Source organism: Leopardus geoffroyi, chromosome D1 (assembly GCF_018350155.1).
Source record: "Leopardus geoffroyi isolate Oge1 chromosome D1, O.geoffroyi_Oge1_pat1.0, whole genome shotgun sequence".
In the NCBI taxonomy this organism is placed as follows: Eukaryota; Metazoa; Chordata; class Mammalia; order Carnivora; family Felidae; genus Leopardus; species Leopardus geoffroyi.
This window is the reverse complement of record NC_059329.1, coordinates 8,604,198-8,629,964: the sequence shown is the minus strand read 5'-3', so window position 1 is coordinate 8,629,964 and position 25,767 is coordinate 8,604,198. Positions and strand designations below refer to the sequence as shown.

The 25,767-nt window shown below is 38.8% G+C and overlaps 1 protein-coding gene and 1 long non-coding RNA gene across 2 annotated transcripts in view; one reads left to right on the top strand and one right to left on the bottom strand.

Annotated features, from left to right (window-relative positions):
- The window catches only part of FDX1 (ferredoxin 1), a 38,339-nt gene that overhangs the window by 3,795 nt on the left and 8,777 nt on the right, over window positions 1-25,767 (bottom strand). The window contains exon 3 of the mRNA XM_045482730.1: window positions 2,595-2,724. Coding sequence (XP_045338686.1) covers window positions 2,595-2,724 — 130 coding nt within the window. The remainder of the gene's footprint in view (window positions 1-2,594; window positions 2,725-25,767) is intronic.
- On the top strand, window positions 6,389-25,366 carry LOC123600625. Its single transcript, XR_006713709.1, has 3 exons — window positions 6,389-6,845; window positions 7,628-7,738; window positions 25,273-25,366. It is a non-coding gene; the product is annotated as an uncharacterized LOC123600625 (long non-coding RNA).

Genomic DNA, 25,767 nt, shown 5'->3' with positions numbered 1-25,767 from the left:
AAAAAAAAATCCCCTTCTACCAGTAATTCCTATTTGTTGACTGCAGACAGCCTTCACGGTACTCAATTATGCATTTAGCTCTGTCTGCAAGAGAGAAAATGTGGCAAGCCATCTTAGACCAATTCCTCAGGGCTGTGGAGAGTCCTACCTAGAGAGACTGCTGGTGATTTCCCGCTGTTCATATAAAGAGAAGATAATGCCAGTCTCCGGAGGCACTTTTAATTTAGTAAGAGAAACAGAGATGGAAAGAGAGGTCAGTGAAAAGGGGCAGAATACAAGAAGTGCAGTGGCAGTGCAGGAACAGGAAGTGTGTGTTATGGGAACCCAGAGAGGGTTGGCCCTGGAAGACCAGGCAGTGGGGGCCTGTGGCTGTTTTCTCACTCTCTCCTTCCTCTACCCCCTTGTTCTAGGTCTCCCCAGCCTAGAAAGTGTCTGGTACCTGAAGACAAGGACAGATAGCAAGGCAGCCTTGATTTCACTATTAGTTGCATAAAATTCTGACACTGTGCCAACCCTGAAGGTATTTTCTCCAGTCACCTTTGCCATTTTACCTGACAGTGCAAATACACTGGGGTATTGTATTTACTTTCCTCCTAAGGTTTGGTTTTCAATTCAGAGAAGCAGCTTGAAACAGTGCAAGATCAAGGGCTTTGGGGCCCAACATAACTGATTCAAATCAAGGCTGTGTTATTCTCTAGCTGCGGGGCCTTGAGAAAATCTCTGATAATTAATTAAACCTTGTTTTCCCCTATGAAATGGTGACGATACTGTCTAACCCTGAAGGTTAGAAATCGCCTCTGTAAAGTACCAAGGCATTATAGTAAGTATCTGGCATATAAATTGGTATTTTTATCATTACAGTGCTAAAAACTATTTAACGAATGCTTTCCCCCCAGACCCTGTTCTGAAAAGTTCACAAACAACCCTACCAGGTAGGTACTAATACTATCCTCATCTCACAATTACAGAAACTGAGGCCTCTAGGCAAATTATCCCTGGAAATTGATGGCAGCAAGCAATGACTATCATCAAATACAGATTCACAGATAATTCCTGGTGAGGCCCTATTGTGAATCGGACACTGGAGATACAGTGAAGAAACGGACACGGCACCAGCTCTCACACGAAAAGAGAGACAAGTAACCACTACGGTAAGGGCCAGATGAGCCCATGTGTCACCAGTGGGTCAATAATCGTGGGTAAGGACACCCTACAATAAACATTAAAACAGTGGTGTTTTAGCTTAAAAATTTAAGACATTTACAGAGCACTTAACTTTAAAATACATGTATGAACCGAAAGGCTGAATTTCCTTGTTCCTCTGTTTTGGAATCCTTTGTATATGGTACCCTAGAAACAGTTTCTGTCTATGGTACTAGGTTTGAACAAAATTATTTTCGTTCCAGATGTGTCCAAGTGTTTTATCACTGCTACCTGTGAGAAGCATCATACTCTTTCCCCACAACAGTCATTGAGTGTACTCTATGTGTCACTCTTCGTGGGGGAGAAAAAAGGTGTTGACAGAGAATATGGCACCTGAAGGTGTGAAGGGGGACAGGACGATGGCAGCCACAGCCCGCTCTGCTGTGAAGTCTACAGAGATACTGCTTTCCCAGCTTCTCCCGCCGGGGTATCCGTCTCACTGCCACCACGGGAGAAATGAACCACAATGGAATAAGGTGATTCTTCACCTCTAAATAAATACTAACGAGCTAAGCAATTTTGTGAGTATTAAGTAAGATGATCTACGTTAAGGAATTAACACAATTATGGTTATATAATACACAAATCAAGCTATTATTATTACTACTTTTAATTTTTTAAACAACTGTTTTTCATTAGGGTCGCCAAGTTATGGTTAGACACCAAAGCCAACCTTAATTAAGCCAGCCCTCATTATGTTGTCCTTTGAAACAGTAACTCAACTAGCTACCTCCTCTAACTCCAACCAAAAGACGTGGTAATTTTTTTAAATAGATATTTTTTAAAAATATCACTTGATACCATCTGTTACTATAAATCTGACTACCTTTGAGAGGAATTCCACCCGTTAAATAATTAACAAGAATAAGCTCTGAATAAATTACTACCAGGTACACTTAGAAACAGGACTATTCATTTTAATATAGTTGTTATTATACATTAAGTTTCTTTTAAAATTCTGTTCTTTGAAGTAGGTAAAACTTCCCATGAAAATTTCACCCAATTTTCAAATCTGTCCTTCAAGAACACTGTAAAAAGCATTAAATTGAATCCCAACTCATTAAATTGTGAAAAATATTAATCCCTGGAATAAAAAACAGACTAAAGTAGATTTATCAGAATCTAGAACTTGTATCTCCAATACCTTCCATTGTTTTTTTTTTAATTTTTTTTATTTTAGCAAAATGGAAAGTTTCACAAGGGTGAAAACTGTAGAATAGTGAAAACAAAAAGAAATGTCACATATTTGATATTCAAAGTTCGTGTCTGTCATCTATCTATGCCAGGAGATCACTATTACATGCATGAGGCTGGTCTTAGGTAGATATGAACTACTAAAACCTTTATCTTCCCAGATTATTAGTACAGTTGAAGTCATCCTAAAATCTTACCTATCCGTTAGCCCGTACGCCAGATCGAGCATGTCATTCTCCTCATCAGTGACAGCATCTAACTTCTCAAATATGTGGTCTTCAAAGATGAGGTGACATGTAGAGCAGGCCAAGGTTCCTTCACATGCACCTATAAAGGCAACAGACATTGAAGACACTCTCCCCTCATTACACAGAATTCATATCTAGTTTTAATTAAAGTTAATTATTTCTAAATTTTAGAATCAACATTAGTATACAGACTTTGTTTCTCAATAATAATGAGTATTAGGGACTACCCTCCCCAACCCTTCTACCTCCCAATCCCCCTTATCCCCCTCTCTCCTCCCCCCCAATATAAAATCACTTTCACATATTATTTCAAAAAGGTTCTGGGTTACATGCCGGGAAGAGAAACACAAAAATACACGATCCTGATATCAAAGAGCTTACAAGTTAATAAACTCAGACATGCATGCATATACCAATATGCATTTTTAAACTTACATGGTAATAATTTTTATGATAGCTATATGTTATTTACCTTTATTCTGGAGAGCTCAACACAATTTATGAAGCCTTGTGGTATATGAGAAGATTTAGAAAGCAACCAAACATATGCCTATATCAAATTAAATACTCTTCTCTATCTCTCTCCATAATTGAGAGAGAATTAAACAAGTCATTTTAAGAGCCATTCGTTTTTAAATAATAAGATAAGAATATTTCTCTTGTTCCATTTCTTTTAATTTTTTTTTTGTTTTTTTTTTAATGTTTATTTTTGAGAGGCAGAGACAGAGCGCATGTGGGGGAGGGGCAGAGAGAGAGGGAGACACAGAATCTGAAGCAGGCTCCAGGCTCTGAGCTGTCAGCACAGAGCCCAATGCGGGGCTTGAACCCACAAACCACGAGATCATGACCTGAGCCAAAGTCTGACGTCCAACCAACTGAGCCACCCAGGCGCCCCTTTTTACAATAATTTTTAAAGCCTTTACACAACTTTAAAGATTATAGAGTCCTAGGAATAACTTACTTGGATTTAGATTTGGTTTTGGTCAATAAACAGTACATTAAATACAGAACTATTATCAATAACTAGTAACCTTCTTAATTTTCCTTGAATGAATTAATCATTTTAATAAGAGTTATTCCCTTATAATTTAAACATTTGTTAATCACACTTTATTATCTAAAAAATTTAACGGAGGAATGAGAAACTTCCTTAAGTGTTCATTTTTACTAAATCTATTCAAAGCAGTAACGGGATTAAGAGAAGAGAGGGCACAAATTATGGAAAGAGCCTAAATGTCCATCAGCTGATGAATGGATAAGTAAGTTGTGGTTTATATATACAATAGAATACTACTTGGCAATGAGAAAGAATGAAATCTGGCCATCTGCAGCAACATGGATGGAACTGGAAGGTATTATGCTAAATGAATTAAGTCAGGCAGAGAAAGACAGATACCATATGTTTTCCCTGTTATGTGGATCCTGAGAAACTTAACAGAAGACCATGGGGGAGGGGGAGGGGGAAGAGGGAAAAAAAACAGTTAGAGAAGGAGGGAGGCAAACCATAAGAGACTTAAAAAGTGAGAAAAAACTGAGGGTTGATGGGAGGTGGGAGGGAGGGAAAAGTGGGTGATGGGCGCTGAGGACGGCACCTGTTGGGATGAGCACTGGGTGTTGTATGGAAACCAATGTGACAATAAATTTCATATTAAAAAAAAAAAGAGAGAAGAGAGAGCATTCAGTGGAGCATAGGAGTTACAGGTGAGTTCTGGAGCCAGACTGTCAGGCTTCAATCCTACCTGCACTTTGTACTAATGGCATCACCTTGAGCTACTTTAACAGCCCCCATGCCTCAGTTCCCTCAGCAGTAACTATACCAACCTCACTCGGTAGTTGCAAGAATTACATGAGTGTTTACTTAACATGTGTATTGTAACCATGACTGGTAGGTAGTAAGCCCGATACAACTGCATTATTGTTGTTGTTATTATTATTCACATATTAACATTATTATGTATTAATACTATTATTTAGAAGTTACAAAGAATCGTAAAGTAATTCTACTTTCTTTTTAAATACAACAGGAAATAAACCCAAGAAATTAAATCAATAGCCTAGAGGTCATATTGCTAGTTAAGAGAGAGTCAACGGCTTCAGCTGAGTTTCCCAATGTCGAAGATAACTAGTTCCTACCACTCCATAATTTAAGTCACCTTACCTAAATATTAAATATATATAAATATATTTATATACAAATGTATATATATATATAAATACACACACACACACACACACACACACACACAAGTATATACACACAGCAATCAGTTATTTGAACAATAGCTTCCTATTCTATTTTTGTGTAAATTTGAAACATTTCACACAAAAAGGAAATGGATATATTTTACTTAAAAGGGAGGGGGGCTTCATATATACATCTCAAGTTCACAAAGTCCTGTATTAAAAGGAAAATTGCTGTAATGGGACCCTGAAGACTTAAGCACACTGTCTCCTGTGTCCCAGGCAAGTCTCACAAGGGCCTCGGTTTTTTTCTCATCTGTATAATGATTGAGGTAGATGATCTCTAAGGGCCTTGTGCCTCCAGTATTTTATGACTCCACAGAGAAGAATTACAATTCTTTTTTTTTTTAATTTTTTTTTCATGTTTTTTAAAGTTATTTTTGAAGGAGAGAGACAGAGCATGAGCGGGGGAGGAGCAGAGAGAGAGGGACACACAGAATCTGTAGCAGGCTCCAGGCTCTGAGCTGTCAGCACAGAGCCCGATGCAGAGCTTGAACCCACAAACTGTGAGATCATGGCCTGGGTCAAAGTCGGATGCTTAACCGACTGAGCCACCTCAGTCTTCACCGAGAAGAATTATAATTCTTAATGGGCTTGTTCACTAGTATCCAATAAACATACACTAAATCTTGATCCCTATCTTCATCTCATCAATACCCCATCCAAACTCGAAACTAAAATGGCACATCCCTCCAGAGATACTGTAGGACAAAAATAGGGAAAGCCGGCCTCCTTGGGTCTTTAAAATGTACATCAAACAATCCTTACAAAGTATTTCAAACCACTCTCTTAATTTAAAGAGGTTATACTTGCCTTCAGAGTTTTGCTATTGAGAAAACCGAATCCTGAGAACTGTGGGCCATGTGTGACAGAAGACGCGAGGAAGAGAACCCTCGCTTCCAGGCAGGATGGGGTGTGCGGGGGCTGCACAAGCAGGGGACCACGCCTGGAGGGTCTCCCATGCTCTTCTCAGGAGCAGAACTTGTTCCATAGGCCCATTATTTTCTACCTTGTTTCCACACATGCTGGGTGGGTAACTCACACACGCAGGCAAACAACCATCTCTCAGGTTGGGCTGCCACAGCGATGGGAGTGGCTGGGGGGGTGGGTACGGACACCCATCACTCCTCCTCTCCTTTCCCAGATCCAGCCCCTGCAGAGGTGGTGGTCCTGAGCCTCTGCTGTAGGCTACAGGAAGCAGCTGAAGGATTTTGAGCAGGACGTGACATGGCATGTTTTACTTTGGACAGATCTCACTGGTGGTTGTGTGGAAAGGATGGATTCGAGATGAATAAGACAGAAGCAAAAACCATGAGATTTCTCCAGGGGGAAGGGTAAAATGATGGAAGGAAGCAGAGACAGCCAAGGAGAGACCCCCTCCGAGAAAGAGAGTCAAACTAAGAATGTCCCCAATGGTAGAGAGCGAACCAGAAAAGTGCAATATGAGAAAAGCCCAGGGAAGAGGACAGTGCGTACAATATGGTCTCAATCATCTTGGAATGGAGACAAAAGGTCGTCACATGGCCAATAAATCTCTCTGGAAAAATTTAGGACAGTCCTTTTTGCACCCCCTGGTCAGATGAAATGAAGAGTTACCATCCATGTTCCAGCTCTCCACGTGCTTTCACCTCCCTTCCCTAGGAAACCTCAATTCTTTCAACCTTCTCTTGAAGGTTTTATTTTCATTCTCTACTCTAATTTCCATTGCCTTCTCAGGAAACCTGCCAACTGTTTCCACATCTTGCTTACGTTGCCAAGCTCAGAGATGAAGAGGATTCTAATAGGGATTTGACAAACGTCGAGTATAATATACAGAAGGTTAACTTTTGGTCCGTACAAGTTAAGCTCCTATTATACATTCTAGTCCCGTATTTACTCTGGAAATGGATGTACTATATTCAGGATCACCCTTTATTTTATGGTCCCTTTCAAACTTTGTCTGCCATAAGATGTCAAAAGGTATGCTTTTCTTATTCTTTGTAATAGGAAGAATTCAAATACAATAGAATGTCTCAGAATGAAATCAATTCAGCCTGTGTAAGATGGCTAACATTATACCAGAAAAACATAATAGTCATATTTTGGTACCAGTGTCACTTTAGAAAAAAATCTGCAACAAAGATTTCTAAGACCTCATGAATCACACTTATTAGAAGAAACAATCTTACAAACCCCCCATGATAATAAGACAATTTGAGTGGTATTTTTTTTTTTTGAGATTTAACCTAAAATTTTTCTAAAAATTTTTTTCTAAAAAAAAAAAATCAGGAAGGCTTTTAGAAAATAGTGAAGACAGGTCTCTGAAAAAAGTACTTAGGAGGAAAAAATACATTTTTTCAAAGAGCCTAAAACTGTGAGAAGAACAAGAGGCTATTTCAGAAAAAAAGTTACTCCTTTTTTTTCGTTTTTCATCTCATAAAACATTATTTCATGATGGCTATTTCCTCCTGGTCTTATAGTTCAAGATTGCCCCCCAATTAGCAAGCACGTGACTGGATGTAGTTCTATGTATTTTAACACCTGTATACATTTGTGCGACCACCGCCACAATCAATACAGAACAGTTTCATCACCCCCAAAATTCCCTTGGGCTGTTCCTCTGGAGTCACACCCTCCCCCATCCCTAACCTCCGGCAACCATGGATCTGGTCTCCATCCTATAGTGTAGTCATTTCAGAATGTCACATAAATATAACCATACCATATGCAACCTTTTGAAACAGGCTTCTTTCACTCAGCAGAATGCCTACAAGATTCATCCAAGTTGTCATGTGCAGACGTCCACAATTCATTCCTATTTACTGCGGACAAGTATTCCACTGTGTGGATGAACTACAATTTGTTTCCAGCAGGTATGTCGTGGTATTGCATTGTGGTTTTCATTTGCATTTTCTCCAAAAACTGAAGATGTTGGATATCTAGGGGTTTGTTTGGGGGTGAGGGGGTGGATTTCCATCGCTTTTTCCAAAGCCATTTGGGAGAATGGCATCATTTTGTCTCTTATACCACTAACAGAAAGCTTCAAATGGCCCAGAGTTGTATGTATGTGCAAGTTCAAGTCCAGATGCCCATGAATATATTTTTATGTGCTTATTTGTCATCTCTATATTCTCTTTGTTGAAGTGCCTGTTCATATCTGTTACCATTTTTTAATTGGGTTGTTTGCCCTTTAGTGTTGAGTTTTGAGAGTTCCCTACATATTAGCAATACTAGACCTTAACTGGACACGTGATTTGCAAGTATTTTCTCATACTCTAGCTTGTCTTTTCATTCTCTTGACTGTGTCATTGGCAGAGTAAAAGTTTTTAATTTTGATGAATTCCAATTCATATATTTTTTTCTTTAGATTGTGCTTTTAGCATCCTATGTAAGAACTCTTTGCCTACTCTAGGTCCCAAAGATTTTCTCTGATGCTTTGTTTTAGGAGTGTCATAGTTTAACTTTTACATTTAGATCTCAATCAATTTTAAGTTGATTTTTGTATAAAGTGTGCAGTTTAGGTCAAGATTCTTTTTTATTTTCCATATGGATGTCCAATTGTTCCAACATTATACCCTTTGTTGAAAAGAGTAAGTATCCTTCCTTCATTAGTTGCCTTTGTACCTTGGCTATAACCAAGAAGTTAAAATAATCCAAATATCCATGAAGGGACGAAACTGTAAACAAAATGTAGTATATCCATAAAATGGAATATTATTTGGCCATAAAAATGAAGTACTGATATATGCTACAACATAGATGAACCTTAAAAATATACTAAATGGGGGGCACCTGGGTGGCACACTCAGTTGAATGTCCGACTTTGGCTCGGGTCACGATCTTGTGGTCTGCTGGTTCAAGACACATGTTGGGCTCTGTGCTGACAACTCGGAGCCTGGAGCCTGCTTTGGATTCTGTGTCTCCCTCTCTCTCTCTGTCCTTCCCTGGCTTGTGCGCGCACTTTCTCTCTCAAAAATAAATAAACATTAAAATTTTTTTTAATATACTAAATGGAAGAAGTCAGTTACAAAAGATGACTTATAATATGATTCCATTTACATGTAGTATCCAGAATAGCCAAATCTACAGATATAAAAAGTATATACGTAATTGTATAGGGGGAGAGAAATGTGGGGTTGGGGAGTGATAGCTAAATGGTATAGAATTTCCATATGGAGTAATGAAAGTGTTTTCAAATTAACTGTGGTGAGGGAGTGGTATCAGCAAGATGGACAATAAAGACATGTCCCTATCATATCCCAGCTTCACAACGATAACTTGGCACTCACCCACAACGTGGTGAGAGCTGTGGGATACAGGCAGGAGGCTGAAACTTTGGTATGGCCCAAGAATGAGGAGAGCCATTTTGAGAAAATGCTGCCAAACAGGCCTCTTGCCTCATCCAGAGTACTGAGTTTGAGCTGAACAAATAGGTGTTAGTGAGTGGCTAGGAGACAGCAGCCAGGGCTCACAATATATCAAAGAGACGTGAGTCTTACTAACCATGTCATGTGCTCTAGTAGAAGGCCCTCCCATGAGCACTGGGAATGCCTCACCCACAGATTCAGCCAGCCAGCCCAAAGATACCCCAAGCACTCCACACATCTCACCCATACATCCCCCTTCTGAACCGGTGGCCAACTCCCCATGCACAGTCCCAAGGGAAGCAATGCTGAGCTTATGTAGACGACTAGTAAGAATGCACACGAACCTATGGGCCTGGGAAAGACTGCCCTTGGAAAAGTAAAAGGAAGGTTGTCAGTACACAACCTGGCTCTGCAGAATCCAGAGAAGACACATAAGCTTCAGAACCTGCCACAAGAGGAAGCAAGAGTACAGCAGGTAAATCCACTGAAGGCCAGAGAAAGCCTCAGAATCCCTAGCAGGGCTGACAAAAAGTATTTCCCTCCCAAAATCAGTCAGTGAAGACTGGAGGAGATGACTGCTACTACAAATGTGAAAACAGCATCATGAGACTTCAAGGCACATGAAAAATGAAGGAAACATGACACCACTGACAGAACACAATAATCTTCCAGTAACCGACACCAAAGACATGAAGATCTGCTGCTTACCTGATAAAGAATTCCAAATAGGGCTTGTAAGGAAACTCAATGAGCTCCAAAAAAAGAAAAAAAGAAAAAAAAAACACAGAAAGATAATTCAATGAAATCAGGAGGAAAAATGCATGAACAAAATGGTAAGTTTAACAAAGAGTTTTGAAATCATAAAAGAGAACCAAATAGAACTTTTGGAGCTGAATAATACAATAAATGAAATGGAAAATGTAAGCAAGACCATCAACAACAGAATGGACCAGGCAGAAGAAAGAATCTGTGAATTAGAAGATAGGATCTTTGAAACTATTAGGTCAGAGAAAAAGAAAAAAGAATGGAAAAGAGTAAGAAAGCCTATGTGATCTACTGGTGTTTTGACGATCAAAACAAACAATCCATGAATTACTGGAGTGCCAGACAGAGAAGAGAGGGAGAAGACACCAAAAAGCTTATTTAAAGACATAAGAAAGGCTGAGAATTTCCAAAATCTGGGAGAGATTTAGACATGCAAATTCATGAAGTTCATAGGTCCCCAAACAAACTCAACTTGAAAAGATGTTCTTCGAGACACATTACAATAAAACTGCCAAAGATCAAAGACAGAGAAGGAATCTTAAGAGCAGCAAGAGAAAAGCAGCTTGTAATTTACAAGGGAATCCCCATAAAGCTATCACTGCATTTCTCAGCAGAAACCTTTTAGGCCAGGAGACACTGAAATTACATACAAAACATGCTGACAGGAAAAACACCAACAAAAAACACTCTGACAAAGCTGTCCTTCAGAAATGAAAGAGACACAAAGACTTTCCCAGACAAATGAAAGGTGAGGAAGTTCTTCACCACTAGACCTGCTTTATAAGAAGTGATAAAAAGAATTCTTGAAGTTAAAATGAAAGAAAGTGGGACACCTGGCTGGCTCAGTAAGAAGAGCATGTGACTCTTGATCTCGGGGTCATGAGTTCAAGCCCCACAATGGTGTGTAGAGAGTACTAAAAAAATAAAATAAAATAAAATGAATGGATGTTAATTAGTAACATGGAAATGTACAACACACTGGTAAAAGTAAGAATGCAGTCACATTTAGAATATTCTAATACTGTAATATGGTGGGGTATTCACCACTTAACTCCAGTATAAAGATTAAAGGACAAAAGTATAAAAATAACTATAGCTACAACAATTTGTTAATAAATATATAATATAAAGTGATTAATCAAAAACTGAAAGGGGGAAGTAAAAAGGTAGTTTTGTGGCATGTGATCAAAGTTGTTATCAGAATAAAACAGAGAGTAATTATCTATAGATGTTTTATATAAGTTTCATGGTAGTCACAAAGCAAAAACCTCAGCAGATACACAAAGGATTAAGGGAATCAAAGATACCACTATATAAAATCATCAATTTACAGAGGAGTACAGCAAGAAAGGAATAAAATAATATGGGAGCTACAAAACAGCCAGAAAATAATGAATAAGATGGCACTGGTAAGTCCTTACCTATCATAATTACACTAAATGTAAATAGATTATATTCTCCATTCAAAAGGAATAGAGTGGCTGAATGGATAAAAAACAAGACCCAACTATATGCTACCTACAAGAGACTCACTGCAGCTTCAAGGACACAAAAGCTCAAAGTGAAAGGTTAGAAAAAGATACCCCATGCAAGTGGAAACCAAAACAAAGTTCGATATACTCATATCAGACAAAATAGACTTTAATTCAAAAGGTGTAATAAGAGAAAAAGAAGGCACTTATGATAATGATAAAGGAGTCAACTCATCAAGAAGATGTAACAATTTTAAAAATATGTTCACCCAACATGGGAACACCCAAATATATTAGGTAAAGACTAACAAATCTAAAGGGAAAAACAACAATAGTAGGGGACTTCAATACCCCAATTTCAACAGTGGATAGATCATCCAGGCAGAAAATCAACTGGGAAATATTAGGCTTTAACTATGCTTTGGTTCAAATGGACCTAATAGACATTCCACCCAACAGCACCAGAATATATAATCTTCTCAAGTGCACACTAAATATTCTCCAAGATAGGTCCTATGTTAGGTCATAAAACAAGTCTTAAAAATTCAAGAAGACCGAAATCATACCAAGTATCTTTTCCAACCACAACAATATGAAACTAGAAATCAATAACAGGAGAGAAACTATAAAGTTCACAAATATGTGAAAACTAATAATACACTCCTGAGCAACCAATTGTCCAAAGAAGAAATCAAAAGATAAAAATAGTAATAACAATAATCCTGAAACAAACAAAAATGGAAACACAACAACTCAAAACTTATGGAATGCAACAAAAGCAGTTCTAAGAAGGAAGTGTATAATGATAAATAGCTACATTAAGAAAAAAGAGAGATCTCAAACTTTAAACCTCAAGAAACTAGAAAAACTAAGCCCAAGGTTAGCAAAAGGAAGGAAAAAACAATGAACAGAACATAAATGAAAGAGACCAGAAAATAATAGAAAAGATGAATGAAACTAAGAGTTGTTTTTTTGAAAACATAAAACTAACAAAAACCTTTTGCTAGACTAATAAAGAAGACTCAAAAATATACATATCAGATTAAAGAAGAGATATTACAACAGCCATCACTCAAGTACAAAGGATCATAAGAGACTACTATGAAACAATTATATACCAACAAATTGGACAACCTAAGATAAATGGACAAATTCCTAGAAACATACAACCTACCAAGACTGAATCATGAAGAAATAGAAAATCTGAGCAGACCAATATGAGTAAAATGATTAAATGAGTAATCAAAACCTCCCAACAAAGAAAAGTCCAGGACCAAATGGTTTAACTGGTACATCCTACCAAACATTTAAAAAAGAATTAATGCCAATTCTTCTCAAACTCTTCTGAAAAACTAAAGAGAAAGGAATATTCCCAAACTTATTTTATGAGGCCAAAATTAACCTGATACCAAAGCCAGATAAGGACACTACCAGAGAAGTTAACAACAAGCCAGTATCTTTGATGAAAATAGATGTAAAAATTCTCAACAAAATATTAGCAAAATATTCAACAGCACATTAAAAGGATCATACACCATGATGAAGTGGAATTTATTCCTGGGATGTAAGGATGGTTCAACATATGCAAATAAACCAATGTGATACACCACATTAATAGAGAGAAAGTTAAAAATCATATCATCAACACAACAGATACAGAAAAAGCATGACAAAATTCAACACCCATTTCTGATAAAAACTCTCAACAAGTTTACAATATAGAGGAACGTACCTCAACATAATAAAGGCTACATATGACAAGCCCACAACTAATTGTTAAAAGTTGAAAGCTTTTCCTCTAGTATCAGGAACAAGATAATAAATCAATGAGAAGAACTGACATCTTTACTACGTTAAGTCTTTCAATCCACAAACAAAGTAAGCTTCTCCACTACTTTGGTCTTTCTTTCCTCAGAGTATTATAATTTTCAAAAGATAGATCCTATACATATTTTGTTAGATTTAAACCTCACAATGACGATTTGGGTGGGAATGCAAGCTGGTGCAGCCGCTCTGGAAAACAGTATGGAGGTTCCTCAAAAAATTAAAAATAGACCTACCCTACGACCCAGCAATTGCACTATTAGGCATTTATCCATGGGATACAGGTGTGCTGTTTCGAAGGGACACGTGCCCCCCCCCGCCATGTTTATAGCAGCACTATCAACAAGAGCCAAAGTATGGAAAGAGCCCAAATGTCCATCAATGGATGAATGGGTAAAGAAGATGTGGTACATATATACAATGGAGTATTACTTGGCAATCAAAAAGAATGGAATCTTGCCATTTGCAACTACATGGATGGAACTGGAGGGTATTATGCTAAGTGAAATAACTCAGTCAGAGAAAGACAAATATCATATGACTTCACTCACATGAGGACTTTAAGAGACAAAACAGTTGAACATAAGGGAAGGAAAACAAAAATAATATAAAAACAGGGAGAGGGACAAAACAGAAGAGACTCATAAGTATGGAGAACAAACTGAGGGTTACTGGTGGGGCTGTGGGAGGGGGGATGGGCTAAATGGGTAAGGGGCATTAAGGAATCTACTACTGAAATCATTGTTTCACTATACGCTAACTAATTTGGATATAAATTGTAAAAAATAAAAAATAAAATTTAAAAAATGTCAATTTGGGGAGCTATCGTAAATGTTCTTTAAAAAAATTTTCAGTTTCCAGGTGTTCATTGCTAGTATATAGAAATACAATGGATTTTTGTGTGTTCATCTTGTATCCAGGGACTTTGCTAAATAAACTCACTTATTAGTTCTAAGATTTTTTTGTACATTCCTTGTGATTTTTTTAATGTAAACAACAATCATTGTCAAAACCAGACAGTTTTATTTCTTCCTTTTCAATCCATATGCCTTTTTAATTTTCCTTTTTTTTTTTTTTCCACCTTAATACACAGGCTAAGACTTCCAGCATGACATTAAACAGGAATGGTGAGGCTAGTCACCTTTGCCTGATCTTAGGGGACAGGCATTCCATCTTTCACCATTAAGCAGGATGTTAGTTGTAGGTTTTTTGTCGATACCCTTCATCAGCACCTGATTTTGCACAACCAGAGCCTACTTGTTTTCAGTTAAAACATGGAAGCTGTTGGGGCGCCTGGGTGGCGCAGTCGGTTAAGCGTCCGACTTCAGCCAGGTCACGATCTCGCGGTCCGTGAGTTCGAGCCCCGCGTCAGGCTCTGGGCTGATGGCTCAGAGCCTGGAGCCTGTTTCCAATTCTGTGTTTCCCTCTCTCTCTGCCCCTCCCCCGTTCATGCTCTGTCTCTCTCTGTCCCGAAAATAAATAAACGTTGAAAAAACAAAAACAAAAACATGGAAGCTGCTCACATCCTTAATGAAGATTCCCGTAGCTCCCAACTCCACTAGAATCACAACCCAAACTGCCAAAGGCTATGGGCAGGAACAAAGTAGATGACAATCCTATTGGGCCTCATCTTCTAACTCCTCTTTAAGCATCATGGCATTCCCAGGCTCCATTCCTCCATGAAATCATCTGTATTGAAAATCAGCTGTGCATGTGTTCCCACTACCAGAATGGGGTACAAAGTGGAGAAAGGAGTCTCTAAAGTGAATGTGTGTGGTATGGTGTGTGTGTGTGTGTGTGTGTGTGTGTGTGTGTGTGTGTGTGTGTGTGTAGTAGATGGGTCCAGGGAGTTAAGTATGTTTTCTTGATCCAGAGTTAGAAATTGCAATGCATAATTTTCTCATAGAAACCAGGCTGTAAATGGTGATTAAATTAGTTATGAAGAAACAGGTTCTGTGGGTTGGCTTGGAAATTGAGCCACCATGTATATTATTTTCATGGAAAAACAGATCCTAAATGCGAAGCAGTTAACCTGAAAATGGATCTGGGGAACAAAACACTATTCATAAAATGGGGAACAACTATCACGTTTTAATCTTATCACACACACGGGGACCAAGTCTACAAAACAAAGGCTGGAAGGCAACCTATAAAAGGATAAAGGATACAAAAGTAACAACAACTACAGCACCCTCAACCTAAAAGTGATAGCTGATGAGAATATGGGTGCACTAATATAATGACACATGGAAAGAGATGGGACTGAAAGTGCAAAAGTTATGTGACACGCTCATATACAACCCCACAGTAATATCAATGGCTGTCAGCTTTTAGTGTCTTTATAAGTGGTTGGTTATATAAATTAATGGAGGAAATGTGTGTATGTGTGTACATATAAATATGTATGTATATGTTATCTGTATTTTTTCTTTTTTTCTTTTAGAGAGAAAATGCAGGGGAGAGAGGGAGAGAGAGTGAGAGAGGGAGGGAGGGAGGAAGACAGAGAGAGAGAGGGAATGAATTTCTTTTTTTTTTTTTTTTTTAATAACTTCTTTTTTTTTTAATTTTTTTTTTTAACGTTTATTCATTTTTGAGACAGAGAGAGACAGAGCATGAACGGGGGAGGGGCAGAGAGAGAGGGAGACACAGAATCGGAAGCAGGCTCCAGGCTCTGAGCCATCAGCCCAGAGCCCGACGCGGGGCTCGAACTCACGGACCGCGAGATCGTGACCTGGCTGAAGTCGGACGCTTAACCGACTGCGCCACCCAGGCGCCCCAAAGAGGGAATGAATTTCAAGAGAGAATGAATGCTCAGCATGGAGCCCAACGCGGGGCTCAATCTCATAACCCTGGGATCATGACCTAAGCCAAAATTAAGAGTCAGACGCTCAACCAACAGGGCCACCCAGGTACCCCATCTATACTCTTACATAGATATAGATATAGATTAGATATAGATATAGATATATACACACATATACATGTAAGCATAAAATGATCACACTTTATGAGGGACATATTCTCAAAGGTTTTGGAAATTGTTGGTCTCATAATTCAAGAGTTATTTTCCTGATGAACCAAAAGGTAAAACAGGGAGATGGGTTCTAACTGTTCATAAATCTATAATATTCTTATCACATTTTTGTGTTAAAATATACTTAGGTAGAACAAACATTTGAAATAAGATTTTTTTTACATTCGTATGTCCACCTTTCAAATAATCAAAAATACTTAGTAGAGACGATAATTGGACTTAGAGACACATTACAGCCACACCATATCCATCGTTCTTGCCTGGTTATGCAATAATTTTCCTGAAGTTAAAGGTATGTATGCTTTAGTGCTTTTATTTTGTCAGCTCTCTAACAATTAAGAATTCTCCTAAATTAAAAGTAATATGTATCACAACAGATTTTTGCTTTCTTCATAGCTTTTTGTCACTTCTAACCTCTATTCCCAAATAACTGATTTTCAGATGCATTTTTAGGCATTAACACTTAATGAATGCTTGGCTGGAAACTGTTACAGGCTTTAAAAATAGTAAATTATAACCAGGGTTGAAAATATCAGCACTATAATCAACAAAATCATACAGACATTCAGATGTCTGTAAATAGCAGTTGACATGATGGTGACAAAGAATGACACGTGTCTGTTTGCCACTTAACGTGACATCGCTTTAGCCGATGTAACAGATATAAAGTTGACAGTTTATACAGCCTGTCAGCTTGTAACTATGGGATTCTTGACCAAAGTTTCTTGACCACATACTTCTGATTTTGCTAGAGTAATGCATTTCAAATTTGCAGAACTGAAAAATTACCTTAAGAGTAAGTATGGTTATTGGCTAATCTCAAGGCTAGTAATAAATAAAACATCTCCAGACTGAATTTTTGGGGTTTTTTTTGTTTGTTTGTTTGTTTGTTTGTTTGTTTATTTATTATTTATTTAAAAAATTTTTTTTAACGTTTATTTATTTTTGAGACAGAGAGAGACAGAGCATGAACGGGGGAGGGTCAGAGAGAGGGAGACACAGAATCTGAAACAGGCTCCAGGCCCTGAGCTGTCAGCACAGAGCCCGACGCGGGGCTCGAACTCACGGACCGCGAGATCATGACCTGAGCCGAAGTCGGCCGCTCAACCGACTGAGCCACCCAGGCGCCCCTGTTTGTTTGTTTTTTAAACAAGGCTAATGATATTAAGTTCGGTGGAAATGCTCAGAAATCCTTGCCATAAATTCCCAGGAAAGGATAGAGATCTACAGACTGTTGCTCCTTTCCTTTCATGTAATTTGAGTGTTTGCCAACAGGAAAAAGATATTTTGCACACCTGTGCGCCTGTATCTTATATTAAGATTTTGTTGGGGCGCCTGGGTGGCTCTGTCAGTTAGGCATCTGATTCTGGATTTCAGGTCAGGCCATGATCTCAGGGTTCACAGGTTCCAGCCCCGTGTCAGGCTCCGTGCTGCCTGCACTTGTGATTCTCTCTCACCCTCTCTCTCAAAATAAACAAATTAACTTAAAAAAATCATTTTGTAGAGATATTGTGATGCTGACAAGACAGATTGCCCACCCTGACCTAATGCCTTTCCCCCCAAAATCCAGAGGATAACGGTATTAAAATATTATATATTAAAAATGTGAAACTATATATAAATATAAAATTTAATTTTCTAAAGTTTGATGTAGCATAGCCTGTAATACAGTATACCAACAGAGAACCAATAAACATGACAGGAATACATATAGATTTATGTGAACATGATCAGGATCTCCCAATTTGAATACTTTTCCTCAAAAGAGACATACAAAGGAAGTAGATGATACAGCAGAAAAAAACCAAGGTCTGAGGTAATAAACTAGGTAAACTTGATCAGAGAGGTAGAACTGCCCCCTAGTGATGAAATATTACAATGCACTCTGAAAACCTAAAAGATCCTCTGAAAGATCTAGATCTTATAAACGTTGGAAATAAGCAAGCTTATAAATAAATGTGCTCCTTCCAAAATTTACCCATTTTCCTTTATACTCAGTTATTCACTCATTACTTCATATTTAATGAGGAATAAAACAGGAGGAAGTTGTTATAAAGAAATATATAATGAATGAATCATGATGCGTGCTATGAAAGAAACAAATAGGACAATAGGGTGCCGTGTTGGAGAATGATGGGTTCGGGGCAGCAGGAGGAATCCTACTGGGTGGTTGGGCAAAGCCTCACTGAGGAAGTAACATAGAAACTGAGACTAGATGGATGAAAATCCGTGTACAGGAGAAAGGAGAGAGGGAGGTGTCCCAGGCAGAGAAAAATGTAAAGTGTGTATGAAGTCTCAAAGTAAAAATTCTGGGTGAGTTCCACTCTTGAGAGAAGGCCAGTGTGGTCAAAATGAGAGAGAGGATGATGAGAAATTCTGAAGAAGGGCATTGGGGCCTTTTAGGCTCAGGGTAAGGAATGTGGATTTTGTCCTAAGTGAAATGGGAAGTTATTCATGGTTTTAATCCAGGCACATGCCTGACGTGCATTAGGACAAATCACCCCAAGTTCCGGGCTCAAGAGCAGAAGCAGGTAAGCACAGTTCCTAGTACACCGTGGCTGGCCAGCCCCAAGCAGTGCCTGCAGGGACGTGGGGAACAGGACACAATGGAGACATATTTTGGAGGCACAAGTGACAGAAGCTCCTGATGGGACTGGAAGTAGGGACTGGGGAAGAAGGCAGAATAAAAGACACTCTCCGGTTTCAGGCTTGAACAGCTGGGCGATGCTCACTGACAACAGTAAAGGCCCTAGGAAGAACAAGTTTCAGTGGGGGGAAGAAAATCAAAAGCTGTTTAGTTATGTTGACTTTAAAACATCTGTGCAATTTCCAAGAAGGGACATGAAGCAGAAAGTTGGATGTTTAAGTCCAGGGCTCAGAGGAGAAGTGAGTTAAAAATGGAAATGTTGGGGCGCCTGGGTGGCGCAGTCGGTTGGGCGTCCGACTTCAGCCAGGTCACGATCTCGCGGTCCGGGAGTTCGAGCCCCGCGTCAGGCTCTGGGCTGATGGCTCAGAGCCTGGAGCCTGTTTCCGATTCTGTGTCTCCCTCTCTCTCTGCCCCTCCCCCGTTCATGCTCTGTCTCTCTCTGTCCCAAAAATAAAAAATAAAAAACTTTAAAAAAAAAAAATGGAAATGTAACAATTTATGGGCATCTACATGGGATTTAAAGTCACAGAAGGGATGAGATCACCTTGGGAGAAGTTGTTAAGAAATCTGTCTACTTGGTCAGGCTCATTTGAGTAGGACTTATAGTAAGAGCTATATTTAAAGGGTCTCAACTTTAGGAGTTAATGAAATAGCTGCCCACATAAAGCTGTTATAATGAGTTCTTCTTTATAAAAATAACATTTTTTTCAGTTTATTTAAGTTTAAGGTTTTTAAGTTTATTTATTTATTTTTGAGAGAGAGAGAGAGAGCAAGTGGGGGGTAGGGGCAGAGAGAGAGGGAGAGAGAATTCCAAGCAGCCTCTACACTGTCAGCAAGGAGCCCACCCAGAGCTTGAACCCACAAACCGTGAGATCATGACGTGAGCTGAAATCAAGAATTGGCCTAAATGACTCAGCAGCCCAGGTGTCCTAACATTTCAGACTTCTTGACCTCATTGCTTTCATCTTTATTCTACAAAGTGGCTTAGGCTTAGCTCTTATCTTTTGTGAACCTAGTTTTAGGTAGTTTATATTTACATGCCAAAATTTCTGGACATGTTAGATCGTTAATCTTTAAAGCTTCTCTTCTGAGACTGCATAAGTGGACGCATAATTCTCATCAAATGACTAAAACTTGTGTGGGCATTACATTTTTATATTCCTAGGATATTAAGGAGAAAAAAGATTCTTCTAGTGATTATCTTGGTGGGATGAGATTATGGGAAACAGTTTTTAATGTATTTAAATTTTTTCTATGATGAAAAGTGAGCCTGTACTAATCACTATGTTAACAATAATAGCTGATGTTTACTTTAAGCAGTTGCTTAGATTAATTCATTTCATCATCACAGCAGCTTCATAAGGTAGATACATTATTCCCATTTTACCCTCAAAAAGACAAGGTGTGAAGGAGGTGAGGTACCTAACCCAAGGTCACGAAGCTGGAAAAGTGGTAGATCTGAGACTCAAACCTTCACAGGAAGACTCCTTTCTTAACATTCTAACTAAAGCCTTTCCAAAAAAACCCTTTTTAAAATTGTGACTCACAGTATGAATTCTATTCTACACCATGACCCAGGACACATATACTTTATAAAAAAGCTAAACAAATAATTCATGAAATAATACCCGTGCAAAAGATGGTGTGCTTTTATATATTCTGTTCTTTCTGATTTCCTTAAAATCTTGCTGGGAGCTACCCAATTGGTTTCACAATCCACTAACGGTTGGAATCTGCAGTTTGAAAAACACTTTAGTACAATACATAGTCATTAATGATGAAATATTTTAAAAATTTTCAAAAGATACTTTGATCACAATGAGTATGTGCAGTAAGACCATAATACTTAGGCTTTCTTTAATTTAGAAAGAATTAGTGGAAAGCAACTCATGAAAATCATCGACAGCAAATAGAGTATTCACAATGCTTTCAGAAAAACGTGGCTTCAAGTAAGAGGCTGAAAGTCATTTAACTAAATGTTTAAAATTAGTTTTCATTTTTATGATTTTTTTCTGGTCAAATAGCACATTTAGAGAGATTTTGCTAACCAAGAAAATAAACAGTACCTCATCAGAAAAACAGGCAAATAATTTGAGCAAACAACTTATAAAACAAACTTTACCAGGTAATTCTATCTCTAGTAATTTATTGCAAGGAGATTATAAACCACATACATAAAAAAGTATTTCTGAGGATGTTCGCCTTTAAGTTATTTGGAAGACTTGAAAACTGGAAGCCACCTAAATGTCCAAAGAAATGGATTAAATAAATCATGGTATATCTATATGAAAGAAGACTATACAGACATTTTAAATGATGTTTACAAAAGTATATTTAATGTCAGATATTCTCTCCTGGTATGTTCAATGGGGGGAAAAACGCACTTAAAACCAATGATCTTTTTTTTTTTTTTATCCCAGGGACACTACTCCCAAAATTCTCACGTAATTCAAAACTCAGGTCTAGACTAATTTTGTCAAGGGAATAAAGGCAGAAAGGGGCGGGGCGGGAGCGCGGGCCACCTCCGCATTTCCGGCTCCGCCCACCTAGACAGGAAGCGGGCCTGCCTGCTGAAGTCCAGGACACATGGCACCCACCTGCTTCTCCAGCACCAGTCTGGATTTCCCGGAGATTTTTATGAGCTTAAAAATATTTTTGCTTTTAAAATCCTATTTTCTAAGCACCTATAGCGTATCCATTCCTAAATTAACAGCACACACTGTCAGGGGGATCGTTCAACCGTCAGGGCATCAGGTCACATTTAACTTCCATCCCAAAGTTACTGGTTTGGGGAAGGGCGGTTATTTCAGCACTACACCATCACCTGATGAGTCAGTGCATGGTCCACCTGCTCTGGTCAGAGATTAGGAAACACTTTTTTAAGTAGGCTTGGCGCCCAGCACGGAGCCCAATGTGAGGCTTGAACCCAAGACCCTGAGATCAACGCTTGAGCTGAGATCAGGAGTCACAGGCTTAAGCAACTGAGCCGCCCAGGGCCCCAGGAAACATTTCTATCTATCTATCTGCTAACGTGGCTCCCCCATAATACCATTAGCATGAACATAGTCTACAATTCACCATGACTGTCAGCTTCAAAATTAAGTGAATCTCTTCACATTTTAAAAATGTGGGCACCTGGGTGGGTCAGTCGGTTAAGGGTCTGACTCTTGATTTTAGCTCAGGTCACCATCTCAGTTTTTGGGAGTTTGAGCCCCGCATCAGGCTCTATGCTGACCAAGCCTGCTTGAGACTGCACCTCTCTCTGCCCCTCCCTTGCTGGCGCTCTCTCGGTCCCTCTCAAAATAAATAAACTTAACAACAACAACAATAAATGTGGATAGATTCACACAATTTCAAACATGATACAGAATATGCAACTTTAATATTTTCCTATCACCCTTATTTCATGTCATTCATGTTTGCATAAAATGTCACCACAAGATGGGTTTTAAAAAGCACAGAAATGTGGGCACCTGGGTGGCTCAGTCCGGTAGGCTTACGACTCTATTTTGGCTCAGGTCACGATCTCACAGTTCATGAGTTTGAGCCCCACATGGGATTCTTTCTCCCTCTCTCTCTGCTTCCCCCCCCCCCAAATAAACAAACTAAACTAAAAAGAAAAAAGCATGGAAAGTTATTAGTGGTTATGGAGAGTAGAATAATGGATGAATTTTATTTTACATGCTTATTAAAATTTCCAAAGTTTTCTACAATGAATAACATGCACTGATGTTTTTAATCAGAAAAAATATTACTTTCTGTATTTATACAGATTTTATTTTTACCCCAATTTTTTTACTTGTAGTAAAAAATACATACCATAAAATCTACCATCACTAGCCACTTTTAAGTATACAATTCAGTGGCATTAAGTACAATCATTATGTTGTACAAGCATCACCACCGTCTATTTCCAGAAGACACTCAACATCCCAAACAGGTTCTTCCCTTCTGTTAGTCTCTGGGAACCTCTGGTCTACTTTGTCTCTATGAATATCCCTGTTCTAGGTACCTCACGTTCGAAGAATCAGAGAGTATTTGTCCTTCTGTGTCTGGCTTATTTCACTTACACAATGTTTTCCAGGTTCCTCTACACTGCAGCATGTGTCAGAATCTCATTTCTTTTAACGGTTAAATAATACTCCATTATATGTATATACCTCATCTTGTTCCTCCATCCATCTGTTGATGGACAGTTGAGTAGATTTCTACCTCTGGGGTACTGGGAATGATGCTGCTACGAGCAATGGGGTACAACATGTCTGAGTCTCTGCTTTCAGTTCTTTTGAGGCTCTACCTAGGAATGCAACTGCGGGACCACATGGTAATTCTGTGTTTAACTATTAGCAGCCCTGCCAAACTGTTCTCCACGGCGGCTGCACCATGGTACATTCCCACCAGCCATGCATCTGGCCTCCAATTTCTCCTCATCCCTGCCAACACTTGTCATTCTCTCATTTTTCTGACAATAGTCATCCTCGTGGATGTGAAGCACTATCTCACCATGTATACAGATTTTTATATAATAAAATAGACTAATGCAAACATTTCTAACACTTTTTTTCATGTCAGATATTATTCCGAAGACACATACTAACTTTTTTTTTCAATATATGAAATTTTTTTGTCAGATTGGTTTCCATACAACACCCAGTGCTCATCCCAAAAGTGCCCTCCTCAATACCCATCACCCACCCTCCCCTCCCTCCCACCCCCCATCAACCCTCAGTTTGTTCTCAGTTTTTAAGAGTCTCTTATGCTTTTGCTCTCTCCCACTCTAACCTCTTTTTTTTTTTCCTTCCCCTCCCCCATGGGTTTCTGTCAAGTTTCTCAGATCCACATAAGAGTGAAACCATATGGTATCTGTCTTTCTCTGTATGGCTTATTTCACTTAGCATCACACTCTCCAGTTCCATCCACATTGCTACAAAGGGCCATATTTCATTCTTTCTCATTGCCACATAGTACTCCATTGTGTATATAAACCACAATTTCTTTATCCGTTCATCAGTTGATGGACATTTAGGCGCTTTCCATAATTTGGCTATTGTTGAGAGTGCTGCTATAAACACTAGGGTACAAGTGCCCCTATGCATCAGGACTCCTGTATCCCTTGGGTAAATTCCTAGCAGTGCTACTGCTGGGTCATAGGGTAGGTCTATTTTTAATTTTCTGAGGAACCTCCACACTGCTTTCAGAGTGGCTGCACCAATTTGCATTCCCACCAACAGTGCAAGAGGGTTCCCGTTTCTCCACATCCTCTCCAGCATCTATAGTCTCCTGATTTGTTCATTTTGGCCACTCTGACTGGCGTGAGGTGATATCTGAGTGTGGTTTTGATTTGTATTTCCCTGATGAGGAGCGACGTTGGGCATCTTTTCATGTGCCTGTTGGCCATCCGGATGTCTTCTTTAGAGAAGTGTCTATTCATGTTTTCTGCCCATTTCTTCACTGGTTTATTTGTTTTTTTGGGTGTGGAGTTTGGTGAGCTCTTTATAGATTTTGGATACTAGCCCTTTGTCCAACATGTCATTTGCAAGTATCTTTTCCCATTCCGTTGGTTGCCTTTGAGTTTTGTTGGTTGTTTCCTTTGCAGTGCAGAAGCTTTTTATCTTCATAAGGTCCCAGTAGTTCATTTTTCCTTTTAATTCCCTTGCCTTTGGGGATGAAGACACATATTAACTTAACCATTATAAAAGTCCTATGAAGTGAGTATCATTATTATCCCCACTTGACAGATAATGAAAGTGAGGCACAGGGGAGGTCAGTGACTTACTCAAGGTATTAAAGTAAGTCACTACAGGAAAAGTTACAATACAGGGAAAAGTGGAATGAAAATGAAAAACTCACAATCAGATCAAGAAGAAACAACCAGCACTGAACGCCTTCTAAGACTGTTTTCAGTACATTCTGAAAAATCAAAAGCAACTAAATACATTTGTCTTTTTCACTTATAAACATCTACCTGTGTTATTATAAATACATTGTGAATGTTACTTGTAACGGACACATACTGTAATTTAGAAATGCCATCCTAGACTTAAACAATTCCCATTATGAGACATTTACGTTGTTTCCTCTAATTTTTTTCTTAGATACATTTTTCAAATAGGTGACTAGCCAACAGCCTCTTCTGTGCTGTCCTGCCGGCTGCTTCCCTTATCCTGTATTCAATAAACTTGTATCTCCTTTAAAAACGAATTGATTAAATAAAAATAAAATAGGTAATGCATTCACACCATCCAAAACTCAGAAAGTATAAAAAGTGTTATAATGAAAATCTCCCTCCTACCAACAGGTAACCACTGATCTTTGTTTTTAGGACTCCTTCCAGAGACTTTTTCTAACACGGCCATATAATATCCCACTGTGTAACGACACACCAGCCCTCCACTGATGGGCATTCGGTTGTTTCAGACTTTTTGCCGTTACAAGTATCTCTGCAGTGAAGAGCCCAATACACATGCCTCGTATATACAACTGCTTCTGTGGAGACATGTAGAAAAATAGATGCATGGGTCACAGCCTCCACGTCAGCTTTCTCAGAACTCAAAAGATCAACTTTCTCAAGGACACGAACAGTGTTCATTATTTCATCTAAGTGTCCTCGCTTAGACCGGTAATGGCCTCCACAGTCAGCCGTAAAGATGACAAAGACACAGTTCTGTCACGTAAGTTTCCTTGGGCACTGTGAACTTTTATACTAGCTGATGCAACGTCTTTGCCTTCTAAGTCCAATACCTGAGCCTCCTCGGGGGAGTTTCTATAGACTATTTTTGTTCCTGAGTACGAG